Source organism: Erythrolamprus reginae, chromosome 1 (genome assembly GCF_031021105.1).
Source record: "Erythrolamprus reginae isolate rEryReg1 chromosome 1, rEryReg1.hap1, whole genome shotgun sequence".
Classification (NCBI taxonomy): domain Eukaryota; kingdom Metazoa; phylum Chordata; class Lepidosauria; order Squamata; family Dipsadidae; genus Erythrolamprus; species Erythrolamprus reginae.
In genome coordinates this window covers 26190646-26208671 of record NC_091950.1, presented here as the reverse complement: position 1 = coordinate 26208671, position 18026 = coordinate 26190646, and the positions used below count along the sequence as shown (strand labels likewise).

The 18026-nt window shown below is 41.8% G+C and overlaps 1 protein-coding gene across 1 annotated transcript; it reads right to left on the bottom strand.

The window, feature by feature from the left end:
* Positions 1-200: 200 nt before the first annotated feature.
* Positions 201-17494, bottom strand: CIST1 (colon, intestine and stomach enriched 1). The gene is made up of 4 exons (XM_070732823.1): positions 17364-17494; positions 10277-10564; positions 539-696; positions 201-373 (listed from the first exon to the last, which is right to left on the bottom strand). Exons 1-4 carry the CDS (start codon positions 17404-17406, stop codon positions 326-328), a joined length of 537 nt encoding a protein of 178 aa, XP_070588924.1. The 5' UTR covers positions 17407-17494; the 3' UTR covers positions 201-325.
* Positions 17495-18026: the final 532 nt, after the last annotated feature.

The following is an 18026-nucleotide window of genomic DNA, read 5'->3' as shown; positions in this document are numbered from 1 at the left end:
TATTATTTATTGGATTTGTATGCTGCCCCTCTCCATAGACTCGGGGCGCCCCTCTCCGTAGACTCTTGAACACCCAGTTCTTATCTAGAAAAGTTCTTAAGTAGAGGCATTCTTAGGTAGAGGTACCACTGTACTCATCACACGCACACCCCCACACTCCCTAGAGCAGCTAAATGACACAAAACAGTAGTTGGCACTGATGCAACTGAAACAAATTTTATTTCATAAACAAAGTCTGTTGTGTGTGTGGAGAAGACCTCCTTGATGCTTGCTTAAAATATTCATGGAGCACAAGTCCAGCATAGGTTGGAAAAGGTCCGCTTGGCTATTTTGGTGGGTATCGGGCAAACGGAGAATCTTCTGCAACTTTCCCCTGTTGAGGAAAACGGAGAGAGGACAAGAGATGAAACGGAGCCTCCTCAAATGTCACAGCTATCCAGTTTGTCAACATTTGAAGCCAAGAACCGATTATGACCCTGAGTTTCAGGAAACAGCCTTTACAAGCTCTTTGTCTCACACCCCACCCTGGAGTACATACCATCGGCACCTCGTCCAACTTCTTGAAGGCTGGTTCCTTCGGACGGCAGCATTTTATTAAGACCACAGCTGCCACAATGACTAGGACAAACGCGAAGAGGCAGATCACAACCACCAGGCCTGGTTTTGCTGAAAATGCCGGTTGTGGGCTCGTTTGTCCTGTGGGAGAAAGAAGGGATGAAGCCCTAGGATGATCAGATTCTTTAGAATCCAATCCTGGCTTTAGGGGACCAAATGCAGACGGTCACAATTCCGATCTCAGAAAAGATGCAACGAGTGTGTGCAGATCCTGTTGTCGATTCCTACTTTTCTTTATCAAAATCATTGCAAAAGGTTAGCTCCCAACCCGCTCCTAGAAGAATGAAATGTCAGAAATATTAAAAAGGCAGAATGTTTTAGAGAGCAATCGTGGGCCTCCCCAGATATGCCCATGTTACACCAACACTCCGCAGTCTGCATTGGTTGCCGATCAATTTCCGGTCACAATTCAAAGTGTTGGTTATGACCTATAAAGCCCTACATGGCATCGGACCAGAATACCTCCGAGACCGCCTTTATTTATTTATTTATTATTTAATTTTATTTATTTTATTTTATTTTATTTTATTTTATTTTATGTTATGTTATGTTATGTTATGTTATTTTATTTTATTTTATTTTATTTTATTTTATTTTATGTTATGTTATGTTATGTTATTTTATTTTATTTTATTTTGTTAATTAATTTATTTATATAGTTAGTTAGTTAGTTAGTCCAATACACAATGAGGGTTGTAGTGGGTATATATCTATACATAGTAAAATACATGATGAAGGTTATAGAGGAGATACTCATAGTAAAATATTCCATTTTGTCTCCAGTGCCTTTCTTCCTGCTTGGATCTGAACCAGTTGGATATTTCTTCCAACATCATCACCATCATCTTGCTTCTAGAGCAGTGTTTCTCAGTCTCAGCAACTTTAAGATGTGTAGACTTCAACCCACCCACCCACCCAAATTTCCTCAAGGGAGGGGATATCCGGAAATCACATCTTAGGAGAAGAAAGAAGAAGAGACTGGACATCTACTTGTATGGAATGCTGTAGGACAGTGATGGCAAATCCTTTTTGGCTCAGATGCCAAAAGGGGGAGGGGGAGTTTCCTGCTTACATAGAAACATAGAAGACTGACGGCAGAAAAAGACCTCATGGTCCATCTAGTCTGCCCTTATACTATTTCCTGTATTATGTCTTACAATGGATATATGTTTATCCCAGGCATGTTTGAATTCAGTTACTGTGGATTTACCAACCACGTCTGCTGGAAGTTTGTTCCAAGCATCTGCTACTCTTACGTCTGCTATCGGTGCAGTTCCTAGGTGACCAGTGTGTGTGTGTGTGTGTATTTGGCGCGCACACGTGCACGTCAGAGCAAGATTTGGCTTTTGCATATGCACAGGAAGCAAATCTCGTGGGAAGACGCGTGGACATGCAAGATTTTGGCGAAGTCGCCCAAAATCACAAAAATCTCATGCACCCATGCATCCTCTTGCAAGATTTTGCTTCCTGTGCATGTGCAAAAGCCAAATCTCACTCCGACATTTATTTATTTATTTATTAGATTTGTATGCCGCCCCTCTCCCTAGACTCATGCCAGTCACCTGGAATTGCGTGTACAGCTCCATTTTTGCTACTGGAATGCCATCCCCCCTGTCTGCATAGAAACCCAATACAGTGGTCCCTCGGTTTTCGCGGGGGATGCGTTCCGAGACCGCCCGTGAAAGTCGAATTTCCACGAAGTAGAGATGCGGAAGTAAATACACTATTTTTGGCTATGAGCAGTATCACAAGCCTTCCCTTAACACTTGAAACCCCTAAAGTGCAATTTCCCATTCCCTTAGCAACCATTTAGATCATTACACACCATGTTTATTTATTAAAGTTTATTAAAAAAAATATTTATTAAAGGCAGATGAAAGTTTGGCGATGACATATGACATCATCGGGCAGAAAAAACGTGGTATAGGGAAAAAACCCACAAAGTATTTTTTAATTAATATTTTTGAAAAAACGTGGTATAGACTTTTCACGAAGTTCGAACCTGCGAAAACCGAGGGAACACTGTACTGTTATGCACGTAACGCAATGCCCTTCCCCCCAAGCACATGCACATCCCCAGGACTGCCGCCATCATGTACACAGGCCTCACTGAAGCCTACTTCCCGTAGGCCCATTGGGCTGTTTTTTGCTCTCCCCAGAGTTCAGGAAAGCCTCCTGAAGCCTGGGGCCAACGTAAAATAGCCCCGGGCCAACTGGAAGTTTGTAAACAAAACAGAAATGGAGCTCCCCTACTACTTACCTTCAGATAGTTGCGACCAGGCCTTGCACACCTGTTATCGGCTGCAGAGGCCTTTAGGAAAGCCTTGCCGGCTGCATGAGAAATGGACCAAAGTGTATGAGGTCTGGCTGCAACTTTCCAAAGCTGAAGGTCGTGAAGACCTCTGACAGTGAAAAGGAAGCTGGAGGTGATGTATACAAGTGAACATTTGGTTGGCCCGTTGAGTCCTTTTTTGCCATCCCCAGGCTTTAGGAAGACGCTCCGGGAGGCAACTTCATGCCGGGTGTATGGGAGGCAGCGCGAGAGAGTCACTACAGCAAAGTGGTTTATTCCCTCTCCAAGCGCCCAGAGAAAGGAAAACGCTCCATTCGCTCTGGACTGCCAAAGACTCCTTAAGTGCCACCGAAAGGCTCCTCTGGCAGCCCAGAAAAGTCCGAGATGGCCAGGAATAACGGAGGAATGGCAGGAAACTGTCTGGGCCTTCGTTCCGCTCTCAAATTTCCTGGGAAAATTTTCCAGGCTCGGGTTCTTAAGTAGAAAATGGTTCTTAAGAAGAGGCAAAAAAAATCTGAACACCCGGTTCTTATCTAGAAAAGTTCTTAAGTAGAGGCATTCTTAGGTAGAGGTACCACTGTATTTATATAAGGCTTAGCCTACAGCTTCTATACATGGCACCAAACCAAGATGACAGAATAGTTTTTGTTCTTTGTTCTATATATATATATTTATTTATTCTTTGTCCAATATACAATACATATGGAAGAGAGTAGGCATTAAGTAATATATATAAAGATAGAAGGAAAAAGAGGATATATATGATATAAGAGATAAGGAGAGAATATATATGATATATGTATATATATATATATGTAGATAGATAGATAGATAGATAGATAGATAGATAGATAGATGGATGGATGGATGGATGGATGGATGGATGGATGGATGGATGGATGGATGGATGGATAGATAGATAGATAGACAGACAGACAGACAAGGTAAGGGAAGACAATTGGACAGGGGACGATAAGCACATCAGTGCACTTATATACGCCCCTTACTGGCCTCTTAGGAACCTGGAGAGGTCAATTGTAGAGAGTCTAAGGGAGAAATGTTGGGGGTTGGGAGTTGACACTATTGAGTCTGGTAATGAGTTCCACGCTTTGACAACTCGATTGTTAAAGTCGTATTTTTTACAGTCAAGTTTGGAGCGGTTAATATTAAGTTTGAATCTGTTGTGTGTTCTTCTGTTGTTGTGGTTGAAGCTGAAGTAGTCATTGACCGGTAGGACGTTACAGCATATGATCTTGTGGGCAATACTCAAATCGTGTTTTAGGTGCCGCAGTTCTAAGCTTTCTAGACCCAGGATAGTTAGTCTATTTTCGTAGGGTATTCTGTTTCGAGTGGAGGAGTGAAGGGCTCTTCTGGTGAAATATCTTTGGACGTTTTTGAACTGCACAATGTGTAGATTCTTTGTGTGCCCATTTTCATGGATTTATCTGTGCAAGCCTCTTACCAGCACCATGCATTTGGCAATATGATGGGGCATGGATTCAGTGTTTCCTACTGATGTTCCATATGACTCCAGAAAACATTCCTGGGTTTAATTAACTCATCTGGATTGCAAAAAAAAACCAACCCTTGATCATACCAGAAGACATGGAGCTGCAATTTTATGTATTTGGTCCTCCTCGTGTTTGTAGGCAGTATGGTGGCCCTACCTCATCCTTGCAAACCGAGACTGGGACTTTTCTTGCTTCTTCCATCTCCTTCCTTTGGATGGGAAAAAACTGACATGCTTTTTTTTTGCAACAAAAGCTATTGTCGGACTGCAGTGCCACCTAATGGTTATTTCAATCAGCTTGTTCATATTTTATTTATTTGTTTTTATTTTTATTTATTTATTTTGTCCAATACATAATACACATTGAAGAGAAAGATATGTAATAATATAAGTAAAGAAAAGAATAGAAGAAAAGATATAAAAGTATAGGTGAACATATTTGAAAGGAAGAAAAGATATATGAGATAAGGAGAGACAATTGGACAGGGGACGGAAGGCACACTGATGCACTTACGCACGTCCCTTACTGACCTCTTAGGAACCTGGAGAGGTCAATCGTGGATAGTCTAAGGGAAAAATGTTGGGGGTTAGGGATTGACACTACTGAGTCAGGTAATGAGTTCCACGCTTCGACAACTCGGTTGCTGAAGTCATATTTTTTACAGTCAAGTTTGGAGCGGTTAATATTAAGTTTGAATCTGTTGCGTGCTCTTGTGTTGTTGCGATTGAAGCTGAAGTAGTCATTGACAGGTAGAACGTTGCAGCATATGATCTTGTGGGCAATACTTAGATCGTGTTTTAGGTGTCGTAGTTCTAAGCTTTCAAGATTCAGGAATTCAAGATATTCCTGCCTTCTCTTCGCATAGCTACAGCACAGCCTAAGATTCAGTAAGTCAGAACCGATTGCAAATCACCATTACGGGAGAAAAAGCTCTATGTAGGTTGAATTTATTCAACCTTATCAACAGTAATAGCACTTAAGACTCATATGCCGCTTCATAATGCTATACTGTACAGCCCTCTCTAAGCGGTTTACAGAGTTAGCATATTGCCCCCAACAATCTGGGTCTTCATTTTACCACCTCGAAATTATGGAAGGCTGAATCAGCTTTTAACCATTGTTAATGGCTACTGATTGTTTTGTGGGTCTATTGAATATTTTATTCAGGGAAACAGAGTTTTCTTACAGTTATATTTTATGCATTTTACATCATTTTAGGTACTTTGAAGATGCTGGGTTGAAGAGAAGAGGAAGAGAAGAGAAGAGAAGAGGCTTGAGAGAGAGAAAGATAGAGAGATAGAGATAGATATAGAGATAGATACAGTAGGTAGGTAGGTAGGTAGATAGATAGATAGACAGACAGACAGACAGACAGACAGACAGACAGATAGACAGACAATGATAGATAGATAGATAGACAGACAGACAGACAGACAGACAGACAGACAGACAGACAGACGATATAGGTAGGTAGGTATGTAGGTAGGCAGGTAGGCAGGCAGGCAGGCAGGCAGGCAGATGATAGATTGATAGATAGATAGATAGATAGATAGATAGATAGATAGATAGATAGATAGATAGATAGATAGATAGATACATACATACATACATACATACATACATGGGGGAGAGAGAGATTTTTAAAACATTTTTACTAACAGTTCAATTTTTTTTTAAATAACGGTTCGGGCGAACCAGCCCAAACCAGTAGCATTTTACCCCTGCTAAATATCCATTCACAGGGACTTGCTGCTTGAGTGGTTTTACTTCAGGAAAGACTTTTCCAGGGGCAAGGATGGGGGCATTTCTTTGCTAAGATGGGGACTTTATGGGCGTACATAAGTGCACTAGCCTGCCTTTCACCCCCTGTCCATTTGTCTCTCCTTATCTCATATATCATATATCTTTTCTCCCTTTATATATCTTCTCCTCTATTTTTATATCTTCTCTTTATATATAATACTTCATGTCTATTCCCTTCGATATGTATTGTGTATTGGACAAAATAAATAAATACAATAAAATAAATAAATATTAAAGGGGTGGATTCTCCCTACACTGCAACCATCTAATAACCATCCAGATGTTTGCCATTTAAATATGTTGGCCCTAATGAACTGGAATGAAATAAAAGTTGGACAGGATGGGGAATTTTGAGAAGTGTAAGGCGGCTACTTGGAAACAAAGTTAATGATTACATGTAGTGTGTGCCATGTAGGTGCGTTTCTGGTGGTGCTCCAGTAAGTGTGAGTAGTGATATTTACTAAGATGGGCTGAGATCACGCCCAGGGCTTTGTTCCTCTGTAAAAGTAACAGGGTGGGGCTTCAAGGCATAGGTGAGAAACCAGGAGACTATCCCATATTAGTCATGAAAGCCAGCTGAGGGACTCTGGGCTATTGGTTTGTTTATTCAAATTTATAAGCCGACCCCCCCCCGAGGTAGTGCAAAACAATAAAATAATACACAATTTAAAACTCCTCAAATAGCATACAATAAAAACAAAAACAAAGTTTAAGACCCAATATAAAACAAACATACAATAGAGAGACTGAGGGCAGTGCAGAGACAGGTTACAAGCGGTGTGCCACAAAGGTCTGTTCTGGGTCCTATTCTTTTTAATATGTTTGTGAGTGACATAGGGGAAGGTTTGCCTATTTGCCGATGACTCTAAAGTGTGCAATAGGGTTGATATTCCTGGAGGGGTCTGTAATATGGTAAATGATTTAGCTTTACTAGATAAATGGTCAAAGCAATGGAAACTGCAGTTTAATGTTTCCAAATGTAAAATAATGCACTTGGGGAAAAGGAATCCTCAATCTGAGTATTGCATTGGAAGTTCAGTGTCAGCAAAAACTTCAGAAGAGAAGGATTTAGGGGTAGTGATTTCTGACAGTCTCAAAATGGGTGAGCAGTGTGGTCGGGCAGTATGCTTGGCTGCATAGCTAGAGGTATAACAAGCAGGAAGAGGGAGATTGTGATCCCCTTATATAGAGCGCTGGTGAGACCACATTTGGAATACTGTGTTCAGTTCTGGAGACCTCACCTACAAAAAGATATTGACAAAATTGAACGGGTCCAAAGACGGGCTACAAGAATGGTGGAAGGTCTTAAGCATAAAACGTATCAGGAAAGACTTAATGAACTCAATCTGTATAGTCTGGAGAATAGAAGGAAAAGGGGGGAGATGATCGAAACATTTAAATATGTTAAAGGGTTAAATAAGGTTCAGGAGGGAAGTGTTTTTAATAGGAAAGTGAACACAAGAACAAGGGGTCACAATCTGAAGTTAGTTGGGGGAAAGATCAAAAGCAACATGAGAAAATATTATTTCACTGAAAGAGTAGTAGATCCTTGGAACAAACTTCCAGCAGACGTGGTTGGTAAATCCACAGTAACTGAATTTAAACATGCCTGGGATAAACATATATCCATTGTAAGATAAAATACAGGAAATAGTACAAGGGCAGACTAGATGGACCATGAGGTCTTTTTCTGCCGTCAGTCTTCTATGTTTCTATATTTCTATGCACAACAATAAAATACAGTGGTACCTCTACCTAAGAATGCCTCTACTTAAGAACTTTTCTAGATAAGAACCGGATGTTCAAGATTTTTTTGCCTCTTCTTAAGAACCATTTTCTACTTAAGAACCTGAGCCCAGAAAAATTTACCGAGGATATTTGAGAGCGGCACAAAGGCCCAGACAGTTTCCTGTCATTCCCCCTTTAATCCGGGCCATCTCGGGCTTTTCTGGGCTGCCAGAGGAGCCTTTCAGTGGCACTTAAGGAGCCTTTGGCAGTCCAGAGCGAACAAAGCATTTTCCTTTCTCTGAGCGCTTGGAGAGGGAATAAACCGCTTCACTGTGGTGACTCCCTTGCGCTGCCTCCCATACACCTGGCACGAGGTTGCCTGTCGGAGTGTCTGGGCATGGAAAGGCAAAAGGGGGTGTTTCGCCCTAGCTGGATCAACTTGGCTTCAGCCAAGACGACGAGTAGCCACAGTGAAGGAAAGACGCCAGCTACAAAGCAAGCGAGCGAGAGGAGAGGGGAGCCCTTCAGCATGGGAAGGAAGAGGAAGCAGGTAGCAGCAGCAGCAGCCTTTCGGTTTCTCTCTCTGGCGCAGTGTATGGGAGGCAGCCTCGAGTCCCTCTTTTTTTTTTAAGTCTTAAAGTTTTGGATTTTTTTGATTCCCCTCACCTCCCCTTCTACCTCCGGCAGCGATTGTCTTCCTCCTCCTCCTCCTCTTCTTCTTCCTCCCACCCAAATTCCGAGCTTTTATTTCTTTCCTAATTAGTGATGGTATTTAAGGCCCTGCGCTCAAACACACCAAATTAATTGGTGACCTACCTATCTTGGTATGCACCATCGAGGGACCTATGTTCAGTAGGGAAGGGTCGGTTGACACATACAGCAACATCAAAATTGTGGGCCTTTCAAGACCTGTCCCTATGCCTATGGACAGTCTTCCCTTAGAGCTTCGGTTAGAGGAGAATTTTCTTCGCTTCCGCAAGGCACTAAGGACATTTTCTCTTTGATTCAGCAGATTGAAACATCCTTGCTCTGGGTATCAGCAAGTGGGGAAGACATTGGAGAGGTTGGGAAGGTTTTTAACAAGTTTTGTGGTTTTCTTATATTTTTTTAAATTTTGATTATAGTACAAACAAACAAACAAGCAAACAAAACAAAACATATAAACATATCTATATATATACAAATTAGTGGTTTTATTAGTTGTGTTTTAGCTAAGTGTGTGTATTGCCTACTGCCTGTCTTTGTTAGTTGCATATGGCTTGCTGTTATGCCCTTTGTTAAAAGGGCATTATTATTATTATTATTATTATTATTATTATTATTATTATTATTATTATGTCAATACAACACAGCAAACGAGATCACTATGCTGGATTTTGTATTTCATCACCAGTCGGGCACTTCCCAAGCACCAAAGACTGTGTGATGTATTATTATTATTATTATTATTATTATTATTATTATTATTATTATTATTATTATTATTATTATTATTACATCATACAACACAGCAAACGAGATCACTAGGCTGGATTTCATATTTCATCACCAGTCGGGCGCTTCCCAAGCACCTAGGACTGCGTGATGTAGCGGTGAATTATGTTTGCCGATCCCAGTAAAGCGGCCTTTTGCAATTGACAGATGGAGATTTTTTCTATTCCGATGGTTTTCAAATGTCCGCTGAGATCCTTTGGCACTGCGCCCAGAGTGCCAAGTACCACTGGGACCACTTTCACTGGCTTATGCCAGAGTCGTTGCAGCTCGATTTTTAGATCTTCGTATTTCACTAATTTCTCTAGCTGCTTATCCTCAATTCTGCTGTCCCCTGGGATTGCGATGTAGATGATCCATACTTTCTTTTTCTCCATGATCACAATGTCTGGTGTGTTATGCTTCAGAATTCGGTCAGTCTGAAGTCGGACGTCCCACAGTAGTTTTGCTTGCTCATTTTTGACCACTTTTTCGGGCTTGTTATTACTATTATTATTATTATTATTATTATTATTATTATTATTATTTCAATACAACACAGCAAACGAGATCACTATGCTGGATTTCGTATTTCATCACCAGTCGGGTGCTTCCCAAGCACCTAAGACTGCGTGATGTATTATTATTATTATTATTATTATTATTATTATTATTATTATTATTATTATTATTTTATTATTATTTCTTTGGCTTTGGCTTTTTAGTTTTCTCTCTACCTTTTTATATATTATCGTATTTTTATATTTATGATTTTTATGGTCAGCTGCCCACTTTGCAGAAGGGTGAGATGGACATTTAATTTATTAATTAACGGAGTTACAAAATTTCCTCTTACCTGCCTGAGTGCTGCCATTGAAGGACTCAGCCGTCAGCATAGTGAAAGACTCTTTGGATCCCGCAGGAGAAGTCAAGCTGCTCCAGTGGGTGGTTGAGTCACTTGTCTTTGTGGCGCTGCTGGTGGCTCCGGTGGATAGGGGCATAGGGGAGGTGGCTGCTGTTGAGGTGACATTTTCTCCGCTCCGGGTTGTATTTGAGACTGTTAGAGCTGCTGTAATTGTTGTAACTGTTGTGGAAGTATTCAGAAGACCGGGTGTGCTTGTGTCGTTTAAAGCAGAAAAGCTGTCTGAAGAAAGACAACAATCAAACAAAGGGTACCAAAATTGGTTTCATGACCCGTTCTTACTCGTTATGGTTTAATGGAACCTCCAGCTTCAGCAGCAATTATTAACTATGGAAGGAGACACCGTTTACTACCTTTCCAACCTGCTAGTTGAGTTTTTGAAACATATTTCCCTTGCTGTTGTCAGAAACAGGGAATAGATAGGGAGATCTTTGCTCTGCTTCAGGGTTAGGTTTAGCATTAGCGATAGGGTGAGGGTGAGGGTGAGGGAGACAGTGAGGGTAAGGGACAGGGACAGGGTGAGGGTTGGGTTAGGGTGAGGGATGGGGTGAGGCTGAGGGAGATGATGAGGGAGTGGGTGATGGTTGGGTTGGGTTGGGTTAGAGTTAGTGTTAGGGTTATGGCAAGGATGAGGGATAGGGTGAGGGTGAGGGAGAGGCTGAGGGAGAGGGTTAGGTGAGGGTGAGGGAGAGGGTTGGGTTAGGGAGAGGCTGAGGCTGAGGCTGAGGCTGAGGGAGATAGTGAGGGAGAGGGTGAGGGTTGGGTTAGGGTTATGGTGAGGGTGAGGGATAGGGTGAGGGTTGGTTTAGGGTGAGGGCGAGGGTTAGGGATATGGTGAGGCTGAGGGTGAGGGTTGGGTTAGGGTTATGGTGAGGATGAGGGATATGGTGAGGGTGAGGGTGGTAGACAGTGAGGGTAAGGGAGAGCGACAGGGTGAGGGTTGGGTTAGGGTGAGGGTTAGGGATGGGGTGAGGCTGAGGGAGACAATGAGGGGGAGGGGGACGGTTGGGTTTGGGTGAGGGTGAGGGTTAGGGTTATGGTGAGGATGAGGATGAGGGATAGGGTGAGGGTTAGGGAGAGGGTGAGGGAGAGGGTTAGGTGAAGGTGAGGGTGAGGGAGAGGGTGAGGGAGAGGGTGAGGGAGAGGGAGAGGGTGAAGGCTGGGTTAGGGTTAGAGTTAGGGTGAGGGATAGGGTGAGGATGAGGGTGAGGGTTAGGGAGAAGGTGAGGGAGAGGGTTGGGTTAGGGTGAGGGTGAGGGTTATGGTGATGATGAGGGATAGGGTGAGGGTGAGGGAGAGGGTGAGATTTGGGTTAGGGTTAGGATGAAGGTGAGGGTTAGGGTGAGGGAGAGGAAGAGGAAGAGGAAGAGGGTGAGGGTTGGGTTAGGGTTAGGGTTAGAGTTAGGGTGAGGGATAGGGTGAGGGTGAGGGTGAGGGTTAGGGAGAAGGTGAGGGAGAGGGTTGGGTTAGGGTTAGGGTTAGGGTGAAGGTGAGGGTTAGGGTGAGGAAGAGGAAGAGGGTGAGGGTTGGGTTAGGGTTAGGGTTAGGGTGAGGGACAGGTTGAGGGTGGGGGTGAGGGTGAGGGATAGGGTGAGGATGAAGGATAGGGTGAGGGTTAGGGAGACGGTGAGGGTTAGAGTTAGAGTTAGAGTGAGGGTGAGGATGAGAGCAGTAGCAGGTTGCTACCGCTATGGGCCACACCATAGCTTCGGAAGCGAAAATATAGCTGTGCATGCAGTTATGCATCTACGGCATGCACATTCATGCATCCAAGTGAGAGTTTGCTTCTATACATGCGTAGGAAGCAAAGTCCCATGAGGGGACATATATGTGTGTGAGATTTCGGTGATTTTTTGCTTCTGTGCATGCCGCATGCACGGAAGCAAAAAAAAGTCACCAAATCTCTCGCGCACATGCTTCCCCCTGTGAGATTTTGCTTCCTGTGCATGCGAAGAGGCGACTTGATCATGTGCTTTTCAAGTAATAGAACCTTCCTAGGAGAGGCAGTCTATCACAGGTAGACACCAAGGACAAATAATACGGCTTTCCTTGACCTTCGGGTTTCCTGGTAGTCTTAGCTACCAAATCCATTCAAATCCTCTTATATAACAACATAAATCAACATTTTTGTGCCTTCCAGCATTTTTTGAAAGTGTCACATTTCTTTTCTTTACAAAATGTGCTTGCGCTGGTTTGAAAGTGTTTCTCAAGAATAAACAATAACTTGATGCTAAAATTTCAGGCTTGTTTTGCTGCTGGAAAGAATATTTCTAGTTCTGGTGTGGATCTGTGAACATTGCTTTTCAGTGGGTCGGGTCTTGTACATCAGGACATCATAAAGGGAGGGTTGTATTTGTCTAGGGTCACAACACACACACACACACACACACCATCTTTTCTGAGAGGGAGGGAAAGTAGGTTTAGAAAGAGAAAGGGGAAGGGAAGACAGAAGAAAGAAGGAAGGGCTGAATAAGATAGAAAGAGAGGAGGGTAAAAAAAGCAACCTTGAACTAATAAAGCAATAAGATAAATATACAGAGGTACCTCTACCTAAGAATGCCTCTACTTAAGAACTTTTCTAGATAAGAACTGGTTGTTCAAGATTTTTTGGCTCTTCTTAAGAATCATTTGCTACTTAAGAACCTGAGCCTGGAAAAATTTCCCAGGAAATTTGAGAGCAGCACGAAGGCCCGGCCAGTTTCCTGCCATTCCCCCTTTAATCCCGGCCATCTCAGGCTTTTCTGGGCTGCCAGAGGAGCCTTTTGGTGGTGCTTAAGGAAGCTTTGGCAGTCCAGAGTGAATGAAGCATTTTCCTTTCTCTGGGCACTTGGAGAGGGAATAAACCTCTGCCAGCGCCCAGAGAAAAGAAACGCTCCCTCCGCTCTGGGCAGCAACTGTCCTCCTCCTCTTCTTCCTCCTCCTCCTCCCACCCAAATTCCAAGCTTTTATTTCTTCCCTAATGAGTTTGCACGCATTATTCGCTTTTACACTGATTCCTATGAGAAAAAGTGCTTCTACTTACAAACGTTTCTACTTAAGAACCTGGTCACGGAACGAATTAAGTTCCTAAGTAGAGGTACCACTATATATGTAAACATTTTGTAAAAGAATGAAATATGAAATGAGATGATGAATATGTGAAAATGTCTGTATGGTAATAAAAATTTAAAAAACTTTTTAGGGAGACTAACGTGTATTAGTAAGTAGGAATTGAAATGGTTGCAAATGAATAAGCTGCAAATAAAAAATATCCTGCTACATAGCAAGTATCCATTCTAAATTCTGATACCAAAGTTATTTAATGTATAAAGCATAATGCTTTATTTTGTCTTGTTTGTATGTATGTATGTTTTCTTTTTATGTTGTCTTGTTTTTATCAATGTAAATAACCAATAAAGATTTTTTTTTTTTAAAAACCTTTTTAAAAAAATAATTATTATTATTTGTAAGTTTGGAGACTGTACGTTTCCTTCCCCCCCTCCAGTGCCCAGCTGTCTAACAAGTGTAAAAAATGAAAGTGAAAAGTGTGTATTGCACTAGGGCAGAATGTACCTACTTATGACTGCTTTCCTTATCTGCCCGTATTGTACAAATAATACATTTTTGCTGGAGATCAGATAGGAGCGTTCCGAGCATGAAGAAAGCACAATTTAATTAGAGTGTATAGAGATTCTCAGTCATTCAAGACCTGGTTGTTCCCAAAGTGCTTTTTTTTGAAGAAGCAAATGGATTTTCTTTACTTTCCTTGAAAACGTTTCACTTCTCACCCAAAAAGCTTCTTCAGATCTTTAGGGCACAGTTTAATTCACTTCCCAAAGCTTGCTTTCTGCCCAGGTGAAATATTTGCTAAAACTAGGGAGATGAATATCTAATACAATTTGGAAACCATTTGTTAAATAACATACTGTGCCCTTGTTCAAAACACCCTTGTTTTAACTCAGAAACTGCCTAGTAGTCCTATTCTTTTTAAGGGGAAGGTTTGGTAGGGAAGGTTTGCCTATTTGCCGATGACTCTAAAGTGTGCAATAGGGTTGATATTTCTGGAGGCGTCTGTAATATGGTAAATGATTTAGCTTTACTAGATAAATGATCAAAGCAATGGAAACTGCAGTTTAATGTTTCCAAATGTAAAATAATGCACTTGGGGAAAAGGAATCCTCAATCGGAGTATTGCATTGGCAGTTCTGTGTTAGCAAAAACTTCAGAAGAGAAGGATTTAGGGGTAATGATTTCTGACAGTCTCAAAATGGGTGAGCAGTGCGGTCGGGCGGTAGGAAAAGCAAGTAGGATGCTTGGCTGCATAGCTAGAGGTATAACAAGCAGGACGAGGGAGATTGTGGTCCCGCTATATAGAGTGTTGGTGAGACCACAATTGGAATACTGTGTTCAGTTCTGGAGACCTCACCTACAAAAAGATATTGACAAAATTGAACGGGTCCAAAGACGGGCTACAAGAATGGTGGAAGGTCTTAAGCATAAAACGTATCAGGAAAGACTTAATGAACTCAATCTGTACAGTCTGGAGGACAGGAGGAAAAGGGGGGACATGATCGAAACATTTAAATATGTTAAAGGGTTAAATAAGGTTCAGGAGGGAAGTGTTTTAATAGGAAAGTGAACACAAGAACAAAGGGGCACAATCTGAGGTTAGTTGGGGGAAAGATCAAAAGCAACATGAGAAAATATTATTTTACTGAAAGAGTAGTAGATGCTTGGAACAAACTTCCAGCAGACATGGTTGGTAAATCCACAGTAACTGAATTTAAACATGCCTGGGATAAACACATATCCATCCTAAGATAAAATACAGGAAATAGTATAAGGGCAGACTAGGTGGATCATGAGGTCTTTTTCTGCCGTCAGTCTTCTATGTTTCTATGTTGTAAGCTGCCCTGAGTCTCTGGAGAAGGGCGGCCTAGAAATCGAAATAATAAATAAATAAAGTAAACTTATCTATATTAAAACTTATCTATTGGTGTTAGTTAAATAATGAACTAAAATAGTCCCATTAGAATTCCAGTTAAGAACTGAGGGAGACGCCTTTGGAGTAGATCAAACACAATGTTTCATGCCTTAAGGCGGTACAATCCTAATGTTTAGTCCAGATCATTGTGCGTAATAGAGAGAATTGGTCAGCCAGGCTTCTCTTTATTATCCCAGCCGTTGAGAATTATTTTCTAGTTCCTCCATGCTTTTCTCTCTGCCTCTCCTGCAGATAAACAGAACTGCTTACTTCCTCATCTCTCTGAGCAACAGGAAACGGAATCTTACATCCTCTTTTTCACCGGGTTTTGTATCAGTGTGTGTTTGTGTGTGCGATTGATCAAAAGAAACCGGTCCATTATCGAGTTTAAACTCAGCGCTGAAACAGCAGACACAGTTAATTTTTCATTTTCCTATAAGTGTTTTTTTACAAATCTCCGGAAAGGGGAAACTTTTCTCTTTCTTTTCTTTTTTTTCCCTTTATCATGCATAAATTTAGTCTAGGCTTAAGTGATAAGATAACTGGGTAATTAAATAAGAACACATGATAGTAAATATACTTAATTGATCTTGAGAACGTACAGAGAAAAAAGAATGGTAAACTGCTGAAATGTAAGCCTAAAAACATCAACCAACGTTAAGCATGTTTGTTAATTTTGTTTACTTTAATTGTTTAAATAAAGTCTATTTTTAAAACCAGAAAAAAGGAAGGAAAGAAAATCTTCATTTTCCTAGAAGTTTTTTTTTTTTACAAATCTCAGGAAAGGGGAAACTTTTCAGAGCGTTCGGATAAACCTTCACCATTCTTTGAATGCTTTGCTAAAAGCCGCAATTACTACGGTGTGTTGTAAAACTGGCCACTCCACTCACCTCGGCAGGTTAAACTGGCTTTCCTGCAGAATTTAGATTCTCTGGAGCTGGGGGTCCCTAAGCCCCAGGCTGTGGCACCCTATGGGCCACAGCCTGTTCAAAACCTGGGGTGCATAAGCGACAGACATGCAGCTCCATTTTGTGTGAGTGGTGTGTGTGTGTACCCACAACTACTTGCAAAAATGGAGCTGTGTGTGCTCACAGGGAAGCATCCCCTCTCCTCCTCTGCCGGTCAGCAAAGCTGGAAAAAGACCAGAGACCACTACTCTAGACTATCAGCCCAATACTCCAGATTACCGTATTTTTCAGAATATAAAATACAGTTTAATTTTGGGGGAGGAAAATAGGGGGGGGGGGGAATCTGCCTACCGGGTATTCATCTGGCTATTATTATTATTATTATTATTATTATTATTATTATTATTTAATAAATTTATACGCCACCCCTCTCCAAAGACTCAGGATGTCCTACCGCATATAAAAACAGTATATAATAATTACAATTGAAATTAAGAATTACATTAAAAAAAATTAAAAGGCCTATTAACATGCACACATACCCATTCACACAAACCCACTATACATTCATTGGCCAGGTAGTAGAATCTAATGACCCCAGGCTTGGCGGCATAGATGAATCTTGAGACTCTTATGGAAGGCGAGAAGGTTGGGGGCAACACAAATCTCTGGGGGGAGTTGCTTCCAGAGGGCCGCCCCCCCCCACAGAGAAGGCTCTTCCCCTAGTGATATTGGCTAGCATCCTTAGTCTGGCCAGCTTCAGCACATTATTTTATTTTATCTCCCGGTTGGGGTTGAAAAAAAATCTTCTTTGGAGGGAGAAGCCATGAAAACAACCCTGCAAAGACAGGGCTGGGAAAAAAACTTCTTTGGAAGGAGTAGCAATGAAAAAAATCCTGCAAGCCAGGAAGATCCTTGGAGAGAATTTAAATCCAAAAAATAAATAATTAAGATCACCAGCATCTTGTTAGGGCTGGGGGAAAAGCTTCCAAAAAGCTACATTTGGAATATAAGACGCACTCCAATTTTCAGTATTATATTCCGAAAAAATACAGTATTTCTTGAACAGTCATAAGTGGACAGCCATCAATCATGCTGGTTTTTGGCTCTGTGCAGCTGCCCCAGGAATCTTCCTGCCTTAGTTACCTACCTTGAGTAAATGCCACCAGTAAAAACAGCACCCCGAGGGCCATGCTATCTGGCTCCAATTCTCCCGAGAGGATTGGTGGCAAAGCAGCTGCTGGAAGGAGTTTGTCTCAACTGCAAACAGGATACGATCCACCTGTGCCAACTCCCAAAGGGGGCTGGCATCTAGGCAAAAGTCCAAGTCTGGTTTTTCTAAGCAAGATCCATGGCACGCCACTGCCCTCTGCAGGACAGGTGAGAGAAAGCAAGGACTCAACTCACCTTACGAAAGCCCCTCTACCACTTGTGGTAGTTCTGATTCATTCATTCAAATGATTGCCCATCAAAAGGGGAAGAAATGAGAATTTGAATGCCTGAAGCAAACTTTGATTCTGAGAATGGCCTTTGGTCATAACAAACAACAGATGAGAACAAAGCCATCTATTTTACAGGGAAGATCCTGGGTCTAGAAAGCTTAGAACTACGGCGCCTGAAACACGATTTAAGTATTGCCCACAAGATCATATGCTGCAACGTCCTACCGGTCAATGACTACTTCAGCTTCAACCGCAACAACACAAGAGCACGCAACAGATTCAAACTTAATATTAACCGCTCCAAACTTGACTGTAAAAAATATGATTTTAACAACCGAGTTGTCGTAGCATGGAACTCATTACCGGACTCA